The 21,421-nt window shown below is 40.4% G+C and overlaps 1 protein-coding gene across 3 annotated transcripts; it reads left to right on the forward strand.

Moving 5' to 3' along the window:
* The first annotated feature begins 2,924 nt into the window (after positions 1 to 2,924).
* Positions 2,925 to 21,020, forward strand: LOC118425695 (sodium/myo-inositol cotransporter-like). Of its 3 annotated transcripts, none has more exons than XM_035834734.1 (17): positions 2,925 to 3,018; positions 7,258 to 7,372; positions 9,328 to 9,399; positions 9,676 to 9,780; positions 10,101 to 10,160; positions 12,157 to 12,261; positions 12,531 to 12,636; positions 13,067 to 13,147; positions 13,585 to 13,747; positions 13,983 to 14,076; positions 14,568 to 14,703; positions 15,032 to 15,139; positions 16,519 to 16,669; positions 17,296 to 17,464; positions 17,963 to 18,181; positions 18,698 to 18,845; positions 19,630 to 21,020. In XM_035834734.1, exons 2-17 carry the CDS (start codon positions 7,271 to 7,273, stop codon positions 19,833 to 19,835), a joined length of 2,025 nt encoding a protein of 674 aa, XP_035690627.1. In that variant the 5' UTR covers positions 2,925 to 3,018; positions 7,258 to 7,270; the 3' UTR covers positions 19,836 to 21,020. The 3 variants fall into 3 exon arrangements, with proteins under 3 accessions (XP_035690627.1, XP_035690628.1, XP_035690629.1); XM_035834735.1 differs by having other exon boundaries at positions 2,929 to 3,018; positions 7,262 to 7,372; XM_035834736.1 differs by lacking the exon at positions 2,925 to 3,018 and adding an exon at positions 8,710 to 8,806.
* The last annotated feature ends 401 nt before the right edge of the window (positions 21,021 to 21,421 follow it).

Consider the following 21,421-nt stretch of genomic DNA (forward strand, 5'->3'; position numbering starts at 1 on the left):
CCGAGAACTTATTGATCTCTCCTCGCACTTATACAATCATGTAGATGTCGATGTGAGTTATTCTAACAACTCTATCAAAACGAGACAATGTTATACATTCTTGATGTAGCATACTGTTATCAATGAAAAAATGTCTTAGTGTTTACCTCGGATTGTCTTTTCTGGCATTCATGGAGTAGGTATATCATTATTAGTTGAATATTAGCGATAGTTTACCTACCATGTATGTAACGCTAGTTCACCTTTATCCGTGGGGTAACCTATATCCGTTACTTTTAAGAACAGGGATATCGATTCGACGGGCGGTGGTTTCGAATTACAATATTTTAAAAATATTGCAGTCTAAATCTTCAGTCGGAGTTGATATCCCTAATGCTCTGTTTTTAAAAGCAACGGATATGGGTTACCCCACGGATTAAGGTGGACTAGTTTTGAAGGTTGTCATGCATTATACCTGTTATAATTGCTGCATAATAAAGTTCTCTCTGTGTCTCTTTAACGATGTAAAGTTTATTGCAAATTCTTGCCTGTGGGCTAATTGCAGGTAACATGAGAGACTCAAACAGTGTGAAAACAATATCACAAGTTACTACTCTAGTCTAAAAGTAGTAAAAGCTAACTCTCGATCCTGGGTTATTAGGTTCGACTCCTTTAACGCGAGTTTACTCCATCACGATCACAGGATTCGTCAGTATGTAAATCAGCCCCACATGGATTGGTTTTATAGCCCAATACCTCCTGCAGTTGACGAACAAAAACGTAGTAGTACATGCACGAGCTCGTAATTACCAACGTGCCTGTGGGCATGGACTCTACTTCAAGTAGTTGACCTAGATGTGCTACTACAGTCCACGATGACAAATGAACCATGCAATTGATTTAGATTTATTAAGGTCAACAATCGAGAATTAAAGGAAACGCGATACATGCCTACTACCTGATCATGAAGTATTGATGAAGGAAATGTAAATGAAAGTATTATTGTATGTCATTATTCACAGCAGTGGTTCTTGTGTAAATGTGTTGCGGTAAGACAAAAGACTGTGTGTCATTTTCAGAACAACTTTTCTTGCATGGTTCTATCTCCTGTGCTCTTTTCTTCTTTTAAACTCGTCTACTCCACTATGATGCTGTTTATAGTACCTTGTATTGCCTTGGAACCTGGATGCAAATCTGCCTCTCCATTGCCCGCCGGAACTAGCTAGATTAATTAGATATTGTCTTTTCTGCATGATTTGTCAAACGAAGTACTAGATTCATACACACTTGTAGGAGAGATTTTCAGACGACTCTGGGTTGAAAATGAACCAAACCTATAGGAGAAAAAAAAGCAGCTCCTCACAAAGGTAATTGAGTCAATCCAATTTACATGTAAATACATCTTAAGTAGATACTGATGGATTGCCCGATAAAGGATACAAAAGTCTGTGACTATGGGCTAACCCAATAGACCAACATAAAGGCATTTTCTGATTTAGGCTTTATCCTGAATGTATTACCGTTTCTCATAATAGTTTAGTCAAGTTCGTTTTAAGTAATACCAATAGCTAATGCTTTAGTCCAGTTTTGTGTAGTTTATATTAGTCTAGTCTGTATGAAGAGGAGTTAGGCCTGGCCATTGTATATCGATTTTCAGGACTCAGTGTTTACTGTCGGCCTTGGTATACCCTTTCTCTTGACCTGTGTGACCCCAAATATGGGCCTGGCGCATTCTCCATTCGCGCGAATCTCTCCGTGAAAGAGGGGTCGACTTCGACGTTAGAATAACACATTAGGTTGTACAGGATTCGCTGAGGTAGGAAAATCACATCAACACGCCTGCCCAGTTTTCAGTATGCTCCGAGCTATGGTTCCGCGTGGTAGAGCTGTTCGTACTCTGCTACTTCGCCCCATCTGGTTTACTAACGGTTCTGTGGGCGCATGTCCCGGAGGAACTTTAGCCTCCATAGCAGGCTCTCTGGACCCTTTTTCGTCTTTTACACGTTTGTTGGCCATTTCTTTTTTAACTGGGTCGCTTGTGCTGCCGGTCCGACGTAGGCAGTACAATGAACCAGTATGAAAAGAAAAGACCAGCAACTTGTATTATGAGCAATTCGCAAGACGAAAAAAAAAACAGAGAGCCAGCTATGGAGGCTACATAATTTGGTGTCATGCCTCTGCACGTAAAAGGACTTACCACAACTATCGAAAAGATTAAGGGTGACACGATATGTGATTGGCTGAATACCGCTGCGAGCCATAGCAAAGGTGCACGTGCATTGCAGCACTAGCCAACGAAAAATTAGCATCCTCCAGACCTTCCTACGAGGCGTACGGGGATCGTAGAATTCGGGAAAAAAAATTGGGAAATTGGCCAGGGGAGTCAGTCCACAAGATGGCTTATATTTCCCGTCCGCGCGGCTGACCAACTCCAAGCAAAACGTCCCTGACAATTTTTCTCTCCCTATAATAGCCAGCGTAGTCAGTCTGGTAGAGACGAAAAGGCGTCTTCCTCAACCGATACTACAGGTTTGTAGGGTGGTGCTGTACGTATCAAAATCTGTAGGTGACGCTCCTGTACATGTGCATACGAGAACTTGACAAAAATCAAAACTTGACTGTCAGGCTGACAAAACAGCTCATTGGCCATCATCATCATCAGGAACCTTGAAAACTCCAGGTAGTGGAGTAATGAGTTCCCAAAATATCAACAATTTTTAGCAACCTTCGGAAGCGGTCTAAAGCAATCAAGGATGGACTCCAAGCTACTTGTAGACTGCACATAATACTATACCAGTAGGCTCGTCTGTGAGGCGTCGCCAAAAATACTAGTAGTTCCAGCAAATGTTGATGGCAGTACTTCAGTGAGCCGCTAAATGTCTCTTTTGAACCGTGCGAATTGTGCGTGGCTACTACTGCGCCTGCTCCAAGTGACGAGGGCGTGGAGGAATTCGAAAGACGCGCGCTGTTTGCATGTTGTTGTGATCGTTCTGTCCCAGCTTTCTCCCCGCCAGCTGATCAACAGCACACGACAACAGGGTGACTGCTTTGTTTACAATCCGTGGTTATGGGTTTGTTTTAATCATGGGGTTGCACTAGGTCAGTGAAGTTAGACAGGCAGCGGAAGAAGAAGACGAAGAAGCGACACACCCATAGTTGGGGGTATGCATGCACTTTGCCAAAGGTGTAGACGGTCATATTTCCAGTAGATCGAAAGGAAAGCCGTCATGTTTTACGTACTTCGTAACGAGCCGACCAGATTTTGCGTATTTGCGCATGCCAGGTCCTTAATCTTCAATGTGTGAATTATACGTACTACTATCGGGGTTTCATCAGCAGTGTCTGGACCCCCATGCAGACCCTCCTTCAACCACACTGTACTCTACTTTAATACCATGAATATCTACATATATACAGCACACAATTTGTAATTGTATGAGCTACAACTACATCTACATGGTGATACCCCCAAATGGCCCCGCATGGGGCATCGAAGGGGGGGGGGGAGTTGAGGGACATGAATGAATGAGAATGAGAACGCTTTCTAAAAGTTTCCATATTACCATCCATCCAAAGACAGTGAGGTAAAAAAAACTTTCCATCTCTCAGTCTGAGCGCATCATACGTGTCTTTCCCAGCGCTAGAGGGGCCACCTAAAGTGCAGGGTTGAAACTGGGGTTGCAGGTTCTGCCATGTGTAACGTTACAATGATGATTGATTAAACAAGCATTGCTCTTAGTTAACACTGTCATTATTCATGTTTGCTATCCTCAGGCAGACCCCTGGCAAATAATGATTATTGTCTCCACTGACTTTTGTGCTTCCTTCATTGTTCACTTAATATTGAGCTACCATATGATATCATTTAATTACTTTTTATGTTGAAAGCAAGCTTGGGCTATGACAGTTTGTTTGTTTAATTGCGATCTCCATTAGTGTACATCATAAAATCATGCCACTACTCTTCCTGGAGTCATAATAATAAGAATAAATGAAATACATGAAATGAAAAAGAAACAACTTAACATCAAAAGCGGATAATTAGCGTAAAATAATAAGCAAAATAATAAGCAGAGGTCAGAGGTCAAAATAAATAAGTGATCATACATAACGAATAATGAATAGCAGAAGAAGTTAACTTAATTGATTGAAACACAATCCAATCAAAAGTGTACTAATAACACAACATAAATATATAACTTAGATATACTGAAATATAAAAATCATTACCACCATGTGCTCAGGGGTTGTCTTTTGTCTCGTGTTTTCGCAAGCTCTTTTATCCTAGATTTGAACTCAATGTTGTTGTATGATGTCGTTGTGTTTGGCAATGTGTTATAGGTTTTGATGCATCTGTAGCCAAATGTCCTTGTTTTAGCGTTTGTCTTGGGTTTTGATTGAGTGAATGCTCCTCTAGTAGACAGCCTCGTGTGATGCTCATGTGTGGATTGAATTGTTTGTAATTGCTTGAAGATACATTGGGGTTGCCTTTCCTTTAACAATTTTGTGGAATGTACATACAGTATTTGTGAAGAGTCTTTCTTTAACGGTTTGCCACTTTAACTGCATGTGTAGGTCTTCCAGGTTGGTGTCAAAGTGCTTGTTTGTGACCAGGCGAGCAGCGCGATTCTGGACCACCTGAAGACCATCTATGTGTGTTTGTGGTGCGGAGGATAGCAGCACTGAGCCGTAGTCAGTTTTTTGTGTTTATCTGAATCTCAGTGCAGCACTATTTGCACTAGAGCGTGTCTCTGTGAACCCTTGCTAACCTTTACTTTAAGTCTTAATAAGACCTACCTGCATAAGGTTAGCTACTGTTATGACCATATTTAGTCATGCTGGCACTTAATGTGTCCTATGTGAATCTGCAAGTTAGGTCTGGTGCTGTGCTTAAATCAAATTGCTTCTTATTCAAACAGACCAACATTGTTGGAGTACTGTACTGTAACAAGGGGATAAAAAAATAGCCAGATATTTAGCCACACCTCCAGACACAGTGCTTAGGAAAAGGTACTATTGTTTTATGAACAAACATAATGCTAGCTATTACTCTTTACGGTGGCTGGATTATTTGACACAGTTTGCCTTAAAAGTGAAAGTCATCTTGATATCACTTAATCAAGATCCTTTTCTTCCACTGGTCGTGCCAGAGAAGATAGATGCTGTGTTACACTTATAGTATGTATAGTATTTTCAGGTTCATTGTACCAAGAAAATTCCCCTATCACTTTTCGACAAGTACAACAATAGACTGACTCCCATAGTCCATTGCATTTATTATGTCTGAATCAGATGAACAACACAGCCAGAATCAAACTCTAGGCTTCTATTTCCAGAGGCAGGAGTGCTTACTGGACTACACTACTCTAACTTGAACAATGATGAACTTGACAATATTGAAATGTGATTAAAAAATGTAACCGAAATCAATTTTTTTTAGCAACTGCCAAATAATAGGTGTGGGGCATCCATTAAACAATTAATTGAACTTTGATGGCCTTGGTTCCGTTGTGTAAGTGAACGTGACAATGGCTGGGATACAGGAAGGTAAATACGGCTACGGTAGCTATGATTTGGTCACCAGGCTATTCAACACCTCACGACTACAAGCAGGTGGTTACCATCAAAGACTGAAGTTTGCCCAAACATTCAAAAGTTTAAAGTGGCATCTACATACTTTACCAAAACATGCTTTAGTACATATTTAAATTCTTAGCAACTTATCACTGGCACTAATGACTGTAAGCTGTATTGTTGCATCATGAAAAAAAATCAATCAATGTGATGCAAATAAATGTAGTCATTTATTTTAAGGAATTACCAAGGAATGTAAGAAATTAGAACAGTTATCATATCGATAAGGTATGGAACCATACTTACATGTATGTTTACCTTTATAGACTGCACAGTTCAGTCATTGATACTCATTGCTAAAGAGGCTTTGTTTTTCAGAACAAGACATACTTTTAAGTATAGGATGGCTACCAAATTTAGTGCATAAGGGAGCAGGGAGAAAGTAAACACTGTCGCCAATGCAACATCAGTGCTTCGATGACTATGTTTAACCTTGCTGCCTGACCCTGTAACAGATAGAGAATTGGTTGGCAAATTGTATCTTCAGTGTGCTGAAGTTTAATGGATGAAGATACACTGAAGGTTAATGGATGAAGATTAAGGTTAAGTCAATCCTAAATCCATTTAACCGGTGCAATGGCCTAGTGGGTAGAGTGTTCGCCTTGCATTCGGAAGGTCGTGAGTTCGATCCCGGCCGAGTCATACCAAAGACTATAAAAATGGTACATGCTGCTTTCTCTGCTTAGCACTCAGCATTTGGGAAAGAGTATGGAAGTTGAACACACACCACTACCAGTGGACTAGCCCCCTGCTGTAGTGCTCGCATTGTGTGTGGCCCAGGGCTAATGAAACAGAGATGGGCACCGCCCTATGCGCCAGAGATAGGCACCGCCCTTGGCGCGGGAAGGGTTTAACTTTTAACAATCCTAAATCCTGAATGCAGTGAATCCTTCCATACAGCTCTTCTGTTCTATTGGTAAGTTGCCTTAAGGGTCAGCATCTGGTAATTATAGTCATTAAGTCATAAATCAGGTTCTGTCAGATTCCTCTGGATCAATTGTCAAGAGAATTAGTTCCAGTCAGTTGGGTTTTCATTCTGGGGACTCAGACTTTTTTACTAAAAGGGCGGGGCATTTGCCTGCAAACCCACAGTGAACTACATTTTTTTCAAGGGTTTGTTGTTACGCGTTAACCTTAACCTCCAGATTCTGAAGTTGTTTAGTAATATACTTTATCATGTGTCTTTACATACCATCCAAGCAGAGGTTGGTGGGGAAAATTGCAATCTGTATCTGTATCTGTATACTTGTAACTGGTAGAACTTAAGAACTGCCCTTCATGCCCTCCCACCAACGGAGGGTAGAAAAAGAACAAGAAGGTCACAATTTTCCACACCAACCTCTGATTGGAGAGTGCTTCCATTCACCTATGATTAGGTTTACATTGTGCTATTATTAGTCACCAAGTATTGGCAGAGGTTATTTACATTGTACTTTCAACTTACCTGTGCTTTCACTTAACAAATGTTTTCACTAGTACCAGAGGTTGTTTACATTGTAGTCTTGCTTCACGGTTCACCTATATTAGTCCTGAGATACTAACCCCGCCCACCCGACTGGCCCTGACACTTTGGCCTAACCGAAGGTCAGGACAATACCAACATTCTAGCTGACTTAGCTGAGAATCAGGCACATTTTCTTGCAGAAAGGCCAACAAAATGGCGGTGGAGACCTTAGACGACTTGGATACCAGACTGGGTGCTGGCGACATCGTAGCCGTGATTGTTTACTTCGTGGCTGTTGTGTGTGTTGGACTATGGGTATGTATGTTTTGCTACTGTTTTGGATCTAAGGGGGCTTTATCAGAACTTAATGAGGGTGACACTGACAAGTGTGTATTTATCTCAGAATCCTTTTGCTGCCGCTGCAGTTAACTCTTTGTAAGGGGAAACTTCAATTATTCTCTGTTTAGAATTCAAGAAAAGCTACAGTGGCAGCATATGTCACAACTACAATCGTGTATGTCCCCAATTTAGTACCTGCAGCCATTTCCACTGTAAGAGAAAACAACTACAGCAAACTTGCCGGCATTAATTGGTTACTCTATAAATCTTGAATGTACAGTACAATTATTTTAGTATCAGTCAGAATCTTGAAATTGTATATAATACTAATTCAATAGATACATCATTCAATGTATTTTTCACTAAGGTTAAGGATTGACTTTTGAATTTCAGTAGAATCTACAGACTTCATTTAGTATGCTCATGCAATGATGGTCTAACTTAGATGCTTTTCTGTGGGAAGCCTAAAGACTAAGTGTACAACTACAATGGTCTTTTTCTTCTTCCGATCTAAAATCTTCTTTCTAGCTCAGTACAGTGCATGGCTTGTTAGGTAGAAAGTGCAGCTGTCAAAAAGCGCTCACAAAAACAGGCCTACTGGTTAAACACAGTGTTTTCAAGTTCAACACACACAGAGCAAATATTTTGACTTAGGAAAGGTATTTGAATGAAAGGGGACCTAGGATAATGTTTGCACTTACATTTGTATTTCCAGTGGGGTGGAGTGTTATACTACAGGCCACATGAATAACATTGTATGGTTGAAGTTATCTGAAAATTGCAAGGTTCACCTATACATGTGATCAAGAAAAAATATTTTGAATTGGATTTTCACATGATATAACTGTATCTATAACTTCTTTATTTGTAGCAAATTAATGATTGAATATAATTGTTTGTTGTTTGATATAAATTTGTCCAAAGGACAGAAAGACTTCTTTTTTTTTTAGTCAGACATTGGCATTTTCACCATGTCATAAACTTCATAGTCATATGGCCATAATGCACAGGATTTTGAATAATGTACAAAATCATTTTTGTGAACATGTCATAAGTAAAGTTACATCTAAACTTGACAAGTTTTGAATGGAACATTTCTTAACTGATGAAAAATTTTCATCCCAGAAAATATATGCATGTTTGGGTCCTTTTCTTCTAGCAGATGTCTGGATTCAGATTAGTTAATTACTCTTTAAGAATTGCAGGGCAATAGGGACACAACTGCTGTAACTGAATAGTAAATAGCTACTGCTATAGAAATTTAACCACTATCAGCATTGTTTGTATGCTTTTTTCCTCTGCTTTGTCCACAGAGCAGAGGATTGTGCTTTCCCATAATGCCCTTGGCTCGGGCATCCCTGATGATACCGTTACGTGTGGATATGGAAAATCTTGGACGGCACTTTGAACGTTAGGACAGCTTTTTAACATATGATAGCATACAAACTGCCTGTCTTTTATAGTGCATTTTGTTTCACAAGTTTTCTTTCTTCTATCACACTAAGAATGGAACACACATCCACTGCACCTGTACAGCTTTTTGTTTTGAATTCAGATTATTCATTGAGTACAATATGTCAGTAGCTACATCTATCTAGTACATGTTTTAACACCAGAAAGTTTGTGCATTTGAGTTAATGTAAAGAAAGAAACTAACCCCTTTTCAAGTCTGTTGTTTGAAGTGCAATATGTTAGCAAGATCTTTTTTATAAAAAAAGTAGTTTTATGATGAGAATAGAATGAAAATGACTTATGCAAACTCTTTGATTTATCTATCTTGGTGAGAATTATGTAGTTATAAGATGTATGAGTTGCAAATTTTGGCTGCTTGGCGGCATGCTTTTACTTTTGCACAGGCTTTCTCGCATATCAACATTATGAATTGCACGTTGAATTATGAACTGACCAGGCATCGTCTGTTTTGGGTACAGGCGATGCGACGCAGCAACCGCGGGACAGTCAGCGGTTTCTTCCTGGCTGGAAGGACGATGATCTGGCTACCGGTAGGTTATGAGTTGTTGGTCTGGAAACAGTATACTAACTAATTTTGGGGGATACATGTGTACTCTAAGAAATCCCCCGAGCAACTTTTTTGATTGAAGGTACAAAATTTAATGTAGTATCTTATTGGTGGCCGGTCACCAGGTGAATACGTGAATACATGTACATGTTGTAGTAAGAATAAAGATAATCCACCATCATTATGGAAACAATTGATTGTATGCTCTCACATTTAGTCTCCCATGTCTGTGTCCAACAGTGTCATTTCTCCTCCTCAGGTTGGGGCATCCTTATTTGTTTCCAACATCGGCAGTGAACATTTCATCGGGTTGGCTGGCTCTGGTGCGGCCGGTGGGATCGGAGTCGGAGCCTGGGAGTTCAATGTGGGCTGATGATGATATTTTGTTTTTCTTATAATAAAAAATTGATTTTACCTTTTTATCAACCCCAATTTTTCCTCTTATTCATGAAAATGGAGTTAACATCAACTCTCATGCCATAACATGTCACGTCAAAAAACGCTGTCATACAGAGGCCTTCTCAAGATGGTACATCTCTCACTTTAAATTCACATATTTTTGGTGGTATTATAGCATTTGATTTGGTGGAATTATAAGTGTTGATGTTATACAAAATGCCATATTTCAACAGTATGTCATGACCAAAATTGTCCAAAGCTTTATGTTGTTGCACTGGTCCACAGGCCCTGATGTTACTGCAGCTGCTAGGATGGATCTTTGTTCCTGTCTACATCGCCTGTGGGGTGAGACTGATGTTTCAATTATATCCAATATAAAGTGATCAGATGGAAGCATGTAGAAGTGGCATCTAAGTGTAAGTGGACCTTGAAACTGACATAAAGAAACATACTGTCAGCTAAAAGTACTAAATATATAAAGGCAGCTTCATAGTTATTGGAGAACAAGGCTCAAAATACTGGGGTTTTGTGCACCCAGGTGCACCCAAAATTGGAGCTGTGCACCCAATTTATTTCTGTGGGTGCACCCAAATATCTTGATAGGCTTATGTATGTTAAGATGTCAGTATACTAAGTAAACACCGTATTCTTGACATCTGTGAGTTAGAAAGATAATAAAATGACTGTCATAGTACTTCCGATTTCTGAAGATACTAATTACTAATTATAATAAGTAGGTTTGCAATTATGTTATTCTGATATTCTACTTTATTTTATGTGGTGCACCCAAAAATATTTTGGTGCACGCAATTTTCTAGTTTGGGTGCACCAGTGCACCTATTCCCAAAAATGAATTTCGAGCCCTGCAGATGCTCAACAGAAACAGGTGCGCGACAGAGAAACAGGTGCGCCACAGAAATATGTGCGCGACAGAAAAACAGGTGCGCAAGAGAGAAGCAGGTGCATGAGAAACAGATACGCAAGAGAGAAACAGGTGCGCAAGAGAGAAACAGATGTGCAAGAGAGAAATAGGTGCGCAAGAGAGAAGCAGATGCTCGACAGAAACAGGTGCGTGACAGAAACAGGTGCGCGACAGAGAAACAGGTGCGCAACAGAGAAACAGGTGCTGAAGAGAGAAGCAGGTGCACAAGAGAGAAACAGGTGCGCAAGAGAGAAACAGATGCGCAAGAGAGAAATAGGTGCGCAAGAGAGAAACAGGTGCGCAAGAGAGAAACAAGTGCGCAAAAGAGAAACAGATTCGCAAGAGAGAAACAGATGCGCAAGAGAGAAACATGCACAAGAGAGAAACAGATGCGCGCGAGAGAAACAGATGCGCAAGAGGGAAACAGATGCGCAAGAGAGAAACAGGTGCGCAAGAGAGAAACAGGTGCACAAGAGAGAAACAGGTGCCCGAAAGAGGAGCAGGTGCGCAAGAGAGAAACAGGTGTGCAAGAGAGAAACAGATGCGCAAGAGAGAAACAGATGCGCAAGAGAGAAACAGATGCGTGAGAGAGAAACAGATGCGCAAGAGAGAAACAGATGTGCAAGAGGGAAACAGATGCGCAAGAGAGAAACAGATGCGCAAGAGAGAAACATGCGCAAGAGAGAAACAGATGCGCAAGAGAGAAACAGATGCGCAAGGGAGAAACAGATGCGCAAGAGAGAAACAGATGCGCAAGAGAGAAACAGGTGCGCGAAAGAGAAGCAGGTGTGCAAGAGAGAAACAGGTGTGCAAAAGAGAAACAGATGGGCAAGAGAGAAACAGATGCGCAAGAGAGAAACAGATGTGCAAGAGAGAAACAGATGCGCAAGAGACAAGCATATGAGGGCTCGAAATACTCGGGTTTTGTGCACCCAGGTGCACCCAAAATTGGAGCTGTGCACCAAATTTTTTTCTGTGGGTGCACTATTTTGATAGGGTTATGTATGTTAAGATGTCATTATACTAAGTGAACACCATATTCTTGACATCTGTGTGTTAGAAAGATAATAAAATGACTGTCATAGTACTTCCGATTTCTGAAGAGCTCCGTTCAAATTACTAATTGTAGGTTTGCAATTATGTTATTCTGATATTCTAACTTTATTTTATGTGGTGCACCCAAAAATATTTTGGTGCACGCAATTTTCTAGTTTTGGTGCACCAGTGCACCTATTCCCCAAAATGAATTTCGAGCCCTGGAGAAAGTTAGCTGTTCACTCACTGGTTACTCTTACCTATAGGGACATGTTTGTCAGTACTTGCAGTTTATGCCTTTTGGGGATACAGTTTCTATCATAAATTTGTTGTACACTTCAATAATGAGGTGATACATGTCCATCTTGTTGCCTTCCCCTCCAGACAACCACGATGCCACAGTGGCTGCGGAAGAGGTTCGGAGGACAGCGGCTGCGCGTCATGTTCGCCGTCTTGTCTCTCGTGCTATACGTGATGATCAAGCTGTCAGTGAGTCGCTGCTTTACATCTCTCAGATCCGTCTGAATCTTTTTTAGTCATTCAAGTAGATAACTGTATCAAAAATTCTAGACAAAGTTAAAGACTTAAGCTCGCTCCGCATTCTATCAGATACTTTGAGGTCCATCTAATAGACATTTATTTCACTCTAACTTGTATTTAAGGTTGTTGAATCTTAAGGTTCTGGGTTTTAATCTCAAGTATAACAGTTTTTTTTGGGATGTCATCTTGAAGCTTTAAGTTTGCTATGTATGTCACAGGTGAACCTGTACTCTGGGGCTCTGTTCATCGAGCAGTCTCTTGGCTGGAACATGTACCTATCCATTGCCATTCTGCTGATCCTGACTGCCATTGTGACTATCACAGGTTAGTAAGAACTGTGTACATCAAAATCCAGTCACTGGAGTATATAATGCTATCAAATTGTAACAATTGAATGCTACAATGTAATAAATGCTACTGTGTAACATTTAATGATGCTTTCAATCAGAGATCATTAATTCAAGAAGGTTTGCATCTTTTCTCAAGATCATACATTTTCACCAACCCTTTTCGTTTTGGTTGGAGTATCACATTAACAATTAGGAAATGTGCTAAGAGGTTTTGATTTCGAAAAAAAAAAAAAAGTGTAATCATTTGAAATTTCGCAAACTTTGCAGACGTATATGCTATGTAAGTACGTAAGTAAGGTTTCTTAAGTACCGTATCTTGTTTTTCTTCATCATGTATGTATAACCCACACTAATTTTATATTTTGGATGTTGAGATGTTTAAACCATTGCTCTTGTGCCCCCAGGTGGCCTGGCTGCTGTGATCTACACAGATACTCTACAGGCTGTTCTCATGGTGCTGGGGGCTGTAGCACTCATGATTGTCAGTAAGTACCTTATGATAAATGTGTTACCAAATGTATGATTGTTTTTTACTGTAAGACGGGATTTTGGTGATATCGTGATCAAGTCCATGGACAGTGGTTTCAAATTGCGATACTTTGAGAATATAGCAGTTTGAAAGCACCGTTCCTCAAGTTTATATGATATACCTAAATACTCAACAACGGATTTAAGTTACCCCATTGATGAAGGTGACCAAAAATTATACATGTATAGTACGCATGGAGGGGCTTACAAACATGATTGTATGGATGACACATTGCTGATACAAGTCTGATACAAGGGTGCAAACTTAGAGAAAGGAAGGTAAGTGTTGTACATACAGGAAAATACGAAATATTTCTTTCTTTAATATGTCATGTCCATCCGTGCAACCAGCACGCCCAGATGATGATGAATATGTATTCTCTCTGTGTCCCAGGCATGATTCGTGTTGGAGGATGGGGAGGCCTGAGAGAACAGTTTATGCAGGCCATGCCTAACATCACTAAGGAGTACATTCATGCTCAACAGTTCAACCTGACCATGAACAACTACACAGAACAGTATGGGAAGTGTGGCATCCCTTCAGATGACTCATTCGTGTAAGCCACTGTAATTTTTCCTCCAGTTTGGTGAAGTTTTGTAATTTTTGGATCTTGCATGAAAGATGATTTGACATCTTGTTGGAAGGGAGAAATAAAGTTGTATTTATCTTCTTTTCCTCACATTGTCAGAAGGATAGTCAACAGACAGACAACTTCCATGCTGCCTTGGATTCAAGGCTACATGTAACGTCTGAGTGAGGAATATTAAGCAGATGTGCTTCCTGTGTTGCAGCATGCTGCGTGAGATCAACGACCCCCAGATGCCATGGCTGGGTTTCCTACTGGGCCAGACCCCTGCTTCCATCTGGTACTGGTGCACTGACCAGGTATACTTAAAATTATAATATACTGTAAACCATTTTAAGTTTGTGAGGACTTGATTTCACGTCAGGAGGGGAAAGAGGGCATTCAATACTTCACTACAGTAACTGTAAAAAAAGTAAAACATATTTCATGTTTGCAGTGTGATAAGTTTGTGGTGTAAGCTCTCCACAAAAACCACAAACATGAAACCACTGCAAGTATTTTGCAATATGCTTTAGTAATCATTCAATAAGTGGCTACTACAGTGTATGATCCCTTAATGTTTTTCTTGCACTCGCTGGAACTACATCATTTTTGCAATCTCTAGAACTATACCAGATATATACATGTAGATACACAATTATCATACAGATATCTATAAAGCAGTGAGCTGTTGTGCTATATTCCCCTTTAGACTAAGAGTTGTTTTGTGTATGTTTCTCAATCCAGGTGATAGTGCAGAGGGCGCTGGCAGTTAAGACTGATGAGAGTTGTACTGTATATTTTTCTCCAGGTGATAGTACAGAGGGCGCTGGCAGCTAAGAACCTGGACCACGCCCGTGGAGCCACCCTGATGGCCGGGTTCATCAAGATCCTGCCCATGTTCATGATGGTCGTTCCCGGGATGGTCAGCAGGATTCTCTTCCCCAGTAAGACTCAGCTGTATATCAAGCAATGCTTTAAGACCCTGTCACTCATTCAGGACTTTCTCCATCCTTTCCACCAAGCACTACATGTAATCAACCAAGGATTGGCAGTAGGACCAGTTTCTAGGCCATGCAATCAAATTTTACTCCCAAAAAAGCATGCCTAATGCTCGCGATAAACAGGATACTAGTGAGTGTGTGTGTGTGAGTGTGTGTGAACCATGCCACAACTACTGCTCACTTTAATTCCCAACTACTGTCCCTTACTGTTGCGCAAGCAATTCCAGTTGAATGCAGTCAAACCATGATTGTTGCTCTCTAATGTTTCCAGATCAGGTGGGCTGTGCCGACCCTGCCACATGTCTGGAGGTGTGCGGAAACTCTCACGGCTGTACCAACATCGCCTACCCTAAACTGGTGCTGGGGGTCATGCCAGTGGGTAAGTTAGGGCTTCTAAGGTATAAAATAGTACAGGACTGGTCAATGCATTCTCAGATTGCCAGATTTGATGTTCATGACCTCAGCATAGTGTATCCCAGAGTATGTTACTTTGTAGCCCACTTAAATACTGCCTGATTGCTATAAGGTAAATGTTAACACTTTCTTTTTTGTCACTCATTCGCCAGTAGGTAAGTTAATGCCAGTAGGTACGTTAGGGCTTCTATCCACTCATGTAGGTTAGAAATGACACAGGAATGCATTGTCAGATTACCAGAATGGATGTTCATGGCTTCAGTACCTTAGACTTTCAGTACCGTGGACAGGACCATTGAGACATGCAGTACTCGGTACACCAGACATTCAGACCACTGACAGGACATTCAAATACAATTCAATCTCTACAACTGGGAAAAAAAACGGATATTTACTTCCGGACGTTTCGAGTGACATCCATCACTCTTCTTCAGTGTCACTAGAATGAACTAGCAGAACAATTCGAGTACAGCTAACTAGAAAAAGTGGTTAAACCACTAACTCGTAAGGATCATATGCAATTGTATCTTAAATGTAAATCATGTTAGCATAGTTCCTTATGGTCAGACAACATCAGAACCACTGACAGGACAAATTGAAACACACAGTCCTCAGTAAACCAGGCATTCAGCACCGTGGACAGGACCATTGATACATTCAGTCCCCGTTTGTAACCCACTTATACCTGCTTGATTTCTGAAAGTTAGACTTGTAGATGCCTGAAAATTTCATTGTAGAGATAAGCTTTTCTTTATCTAATAATTCTTTCCTAAATAGTGATTTACCACATCTGTGGCAGTCTTGACATACATAACAGGTGACCTGTTCAAAACGTGACCAGACTCTAAGGTTTGATCCACTCACTATGGGAATGAGCCCTACTCTTTGTGAAAAGTGTGGTGGGTTCTTTAACATGCTGAACGTGTGGCTGTACGTTCTCAGACATGGGACCTCCGGCTGTACTTCCCAACCAAAATTCTAGCCAAAAAGCAGTTAGTGATACTCAAGCAACTAGAAATGATTTTGGAAACAGACGTTTCATATAGCATCCACTATCTTTCATCAGTATTACAGTAACAAAATTCTAGCCTCTGATTTTTACTTCCAATGGCACAAAACTGGGGTCTGCTAGATACGAATTTCAACCCAGACCCTTTAGATTTCAAGAAGCCTTGTTTGAAAGAAAGCTTTGCTGACATGACAAAAAAGTTCAGTGGCTTTTGTACGGTCAAGTATAAACTACAAAAAAGAAAGAAAAAATACAGAGTAGACCTTAAAATTCTAGTAATCAAACAATATAGGATAGTAAAATTCTACAGAAATGTGTAATGTTGATGTTTCCAGGAGCTCGTGGCATCATGATGGCCGTGATGGTGGCTGCCCTGATGAGTGATCTGGACTCCATCTACAACTCCGCCTCCACTATCTTCACTATCGACATCTGGCAGCGTCTGCGCCCCCACGCCGGCAACAGGGAACTCATGATTGTCGGCAGGTAAACACTTTTGTTATCCACAATTGAACCTTGAAAAATTGTGGCGTTGTGTGGGGCGTAACTGGTAGAGCGTTCGACTCGGAATCTAGAGGTCCCGAGCGAGCCCAAGTTCGGTACCCGCCGTACCCCCGAAGTTGTGCTCTTGGGAAAGGCCCTTTACATGACCTTCCTCACTTCACCCAGGTTTAAAAATGGGTACCTGACTTCGGTCAGGGAGGTAAAAGAAAAGACTACCTCTATCTTCTGTCTGTACTGTGTGTATGGTGGCACTGTTTTGTAAGTTACTAACTTGAGTGCAGTGCCACAGACACTACAGGACATGTTAAGAACGGATCCTACAGGCACTAGGGAGTACAAGCACTACAGCCCAGGTACTGACACAACAAAGGGCACAGACACTATATAACAGGAATAAGTAAATCTAAAAAGTGCCAATGTTCTGGTTTGTGTCTCAATGTCTGGGTTTTTTTTTTGTTTGCCACTACTGTGGGTATGATCACTATATTGCGTACGGACCCTACAGAGGGTACGGAAACTAAGTAACGGGTAAAGTAAATTGTAAAAAGTGCCAATGTTGTGGTTTGTGTCTAAATGTGTGTTGTTGTTTGTTCTGTCTGACCCACTAGGGTGATCATGTTGATCCTGACGGTAGTGAGTATCCTGTGGGTACCAATCCTCATGGCCTCCTCAGGGGCTCAGCTCTTCATCTACATCCAGGAGATCTGTGACTACCTGGTCCCTGCCATCGCGGCCATCTTCCTGGTGGGCGTTTTTTGGAAGAGGTGCAACGAAATGGTGAGTCAAGCCAAGCTTGTAAATTACTGTAAACCTTGAAATGTTCATAGTGGTTTTATTTTGCTGTGGCCCCTCCATTGCGAGTTATTGGATTATTTTCTTAACCAGAAACTTGAAACACTGCAACTTGAGTTCACACAAAAATATCACAGCTGCTATAAATTCAGGTATTTTTGTGGGAACTCAAGTTGCAGTGTTTCAAGTTTGTGTTTGTATTTTATCTTGATAGTCATAGTGCAGTGGCAGCTTTTTCAATAGTGAATTATAAATCCTAAATAAGATTCCTGGATTTCTTACATGTAAGCTTGATCTTTAATGCCAAACTTTTATCACATGTTTCTTTATCAAGACCTTATGACCCACACAAAATGTCACTAAACTTGAGCGAATCATACCTGATAAGTTATCGAATTAACGAATTAGAATTTTAAACTCTTCAATGGAAATGAAATTTTACCTACCACTGTCATGTGTTGTTATTGTTTGCCGCTGTTCCAGGGAGCTTTCTGGGGTCTGATGGGAGGTGTAGTGATCGGTCTGGTCCGCACCATCCTGGTGTTCCTGTACGAGGACGTCCGCTGCGGGGACCACGTGGAAGTGGCGCCCCCTGGTATCGTCTCCCTGCACTACATGTACTACGCCCTCATCATCTTCGTCAGCACCATCATCCTCACTGTGGTTATCTCCCTGCTCACTCAGCCTCTGCCGGAGTATTTTGTAAGTAACCTGTTACCCTTCTTCTTACAATTTACAGTAAGCCCATGACGTCCATGCGCACATCAATGTTTGGTTGTTTCTAGGACAAATGTTTTCAGCCATGCTGTAAATTGTACAAAGCAAAATAAACACAATATGCCAAAGACTTTCAAAAAATATATCAGAAAACATACACTAATGTCATAAAATGTCCTTCCAGACTTTAATCTACTATTTATTTCATTGAAATTGCAACAAGGCAATACACTTTTACTTCTTCTTTGTTCAAAATTGTTCTGTGTCAAAGTGTCTTCTGAAATCAAAAAGAAAACAAAAAACTAAACAAAACAAACATCTTCAGTTTAAGAACTGTTTCTATCCCCAGACTGTGCGCACCACGTACTGGACCTACATGAACGGCTCCATCAGAGACGATGATGTGAAGATGTGGAACAAGTTAGAGCAGCTGTTTGTTTATTTATTTATTTATTCAACTGTTTACAAACAGCTCTTTTAAAGAAATGTTTCCATCCCCAGACTGTGCGCACCACCTACTGGACCTACCTGAACAGCTCCATCAGAGACGACGATGTGAAGATGTGGAACAAGTTAGAACAGCTGCAGGAGGAGGAGGGGGCCAGAGGCGACAAGACTCAGGACGATGGGGAGGTCATGGTGGAAAATGGTCAGTTTTATCAATTCCTTTCTATCAGCTTTTGATTAAACAAAATTACTGTAATTCCTAATTTTTTCAATGTACTGTTATGTTCACGGTTTTCACAGTGACAACTGTAACGTGAACTTATCATTACCAATAACAAATAAATCACTGACTTTTTTGCGTGCACCTGCTGCCACCGTGAACATTTAGTCCTGAGAACAAGTTGAATTTTCTCAGACCGTGAAGATTTGGTACTAAGAAGATAAAGTGAGTTTATCACAGTATACAGAACAAGGATATGACTTTGCATGTCATACACAACAAAGTTGTGACCTCATGATCAGAAACTAGGGATGGGTACAAACCGTTTTTTCTTGTTGGCCCGGTCCAGAAAAATTGGACCTGAAAAAGTTAAGTGGACTGGATGTTGGATGTTAGAAACTGAACAGATCAGCACTATGGCAGCAGGCATTCACATGTTTTGAGGCTAAATGGTCCAAGAAAATAGCAAGAGCGAAGTAGAGGAGAGTCGAAATTCATTTTTATGAAGTTTCTACTGTAGAAGTTGGTCTGATTTAACAGAGGCAGTTAGCACTGTGTACGTTAAGATGGGATATTCCAACAAACAGATTTGTAGCGAAATGGACCATTGTTTTGAGCATTGCCCATTCACAAACAATTAGGTCCAGGTTCAGGTCCGGACCTAGAACTGACGTACAAAAATGTACCTGTACCTGAATTTTCTTACCCACCCCTATCTGAGATCTTATCCCTTTTTATCTTCACTAAATTCTCCAATTTCTTACAGAGCAACCTTGGTACAAGAGGCTGTTTGTCTGGTACTGTGGCTTCAATGAGAAGACCAAGGAGCCAGTGGAGAAGCCGGATGACTTCAAGGCTCGTCTGCAGACCCTTGAGCAGGAGCCGCTCATACGGATGGTCCTGAACGTGCTGCTCGTGTGCATCCTCAGTATTGGCATCTTCTGTTATGTCTACTTCTCTGTGAGACCATGACACTAAAGCTTTGGACTATTTCACTTTGACTTTATTCAGGTTGAGACAAGTACAACACATTGTGAACTGATTCGTTTTGATCACCAAATAGTACCAAAGTACCAAAGATAACATTCAATTTTTGCTATTCATAATCAAAGTGTAGTCAGTGTTGAGAAATTTTACCCTACTTTGAAATTCATAGAATAGACAAAGTTAGGACAATTGGACCTGTATCGTCAAACTCATCATGTTCTATTCTATTGAGAGGTAGATTCCAAAGTTATCTGATAACTTACATTCCCTAACAATATTGTACCCATGCCTTAAAGTATATCCCATTTAAAGACAATTCACAAATTTTCCTCGGGTCCTTTATGAGATTAAAGGACAAAGAATCTATAAAGGTAAGAAAGGAAAAGACTTAAGTGAAGTCTGAGACTATTTTTATTTTTCATAAGTGCATACACTCAAGAAGAAAATTGAGCGGTAAAATATTATCGCTCAGATGGAAAAGATCAGAGATGCATCGTAATTTTAAAAGTACAGTAATTGTAACACAGTTTACCAGGCAGCTATACCATAGTTCATTTTACCAGTCAGCTGAGAACTTGAGAATACGACATTTTAGCAAGTCAAGATATAGCTGAATTTTTACATGTTTATGGCAACTGTGATAGGTTTCGTTTAGCCTTTTGCTGGTAAGACTTAACATTTTTCATGAGCTGATGCTATCACACTAGTAACTGTTGGAGTTAGGATCGTTAGGAATGATATGAGATCACTCTTAGGACCAATAACATCTTGTCTATAGACAGGAGTCAATGCCAAACATTATCCAAGGCCAGGGACCACCAAAAATTGGTAACGTTGGCCAGGTGGTCTTGATGTAAAGGTAGTATGTTGTAGTATCGTGGTTGGAACTAAGGATACGTGTAGGTTTTGGGCCAAGCTTATTTTAGAATTTCTTCATCATTATAAGATGATATGGGACTTTACAACTTATACACGTAGTACATAAATTGGTTTGGGATATACGGAAAACCATGTGCAAATAGTTTACTCTCAACTATTGTTTTGACAATCTAACAATTTGTGGTCGTTATTCATACACTTTTGATGTCAAGCAAGAATCAATGTCACCTCAGATTTAGTTGGTAAGGAATATTTTTGTTATAGAATAATGCGGTGTGTATATATTTGTGATGAAGATTTTATGTTTGTTGAAAATCTGATATTCTCCATTTCTTTGTTAACAACAATTTACCAACTCTGCCCAGTCAACTTGGCCGACCAGAGTGCTGGGCCGAGCTGGTCTGATGAGCCATGGGTCAACTTCGTGAAAGGGCCAAAGCGTCTGACATATAAAGTATTGTTAACGTTGATTTAACGAAATATGTGTCAGCCACGTTCTCCGTTTAGAAGGAAAATGATTGCAAATTATTTCCCATTCCTCATGTCGTCCCTTATTATATATTTGAATTAAGCATTACTGACCCGTCCCATATATATATCTTGATTTGATCGGGTCATTCATTGTAATAAATGACCGCAGAAAAATTAATTATTAGCGCCTTGTGTCACTTCTATGGCATCACGATGTCATA

The sequence above is a fragment of the Branchiostoma floridae genome, chromosome 11 (genome assembly GCF_000003815.2).
Source record: "Branchiostoma floridae strain S238N-H82 chromosome 11, Bfl_VNyyK, whole genome shotgun sequence".
NCBI classification, from domain to species: domain Eukaryota; kingdom Metazoa; phylum Chordata; class Leptocardii; order Amphioxiformes; family Branchiostomatidae; genus Branchiostoma; species Branchiostoma floridae.

Excerpts from the sequence above, each read along its gene's own strand:
- LOC118425695 (XM_035834734.1), top strand. The coding sequence starts at position 7,271 with ATGGCGGTGGAGACCTTAGACGACTTGGATACCAGACTGGGTGCTGGC. Across the intron at positions 7,373-9,327 it reads TTGTGTGTGTTGGACTATGG|GCGATGCGACGCAGCAACCG; the intron begins GTATGTATGTTT and ends TTTTGGGTACAG. Across the intron at positions 13,148-13,584 it reads TGTAGCACTCATGATTGTCA|GCATGATTCGTGTTGGAGGA; the intron begins GTAAGTACCTTA and ends TCTGTGTCCCAG.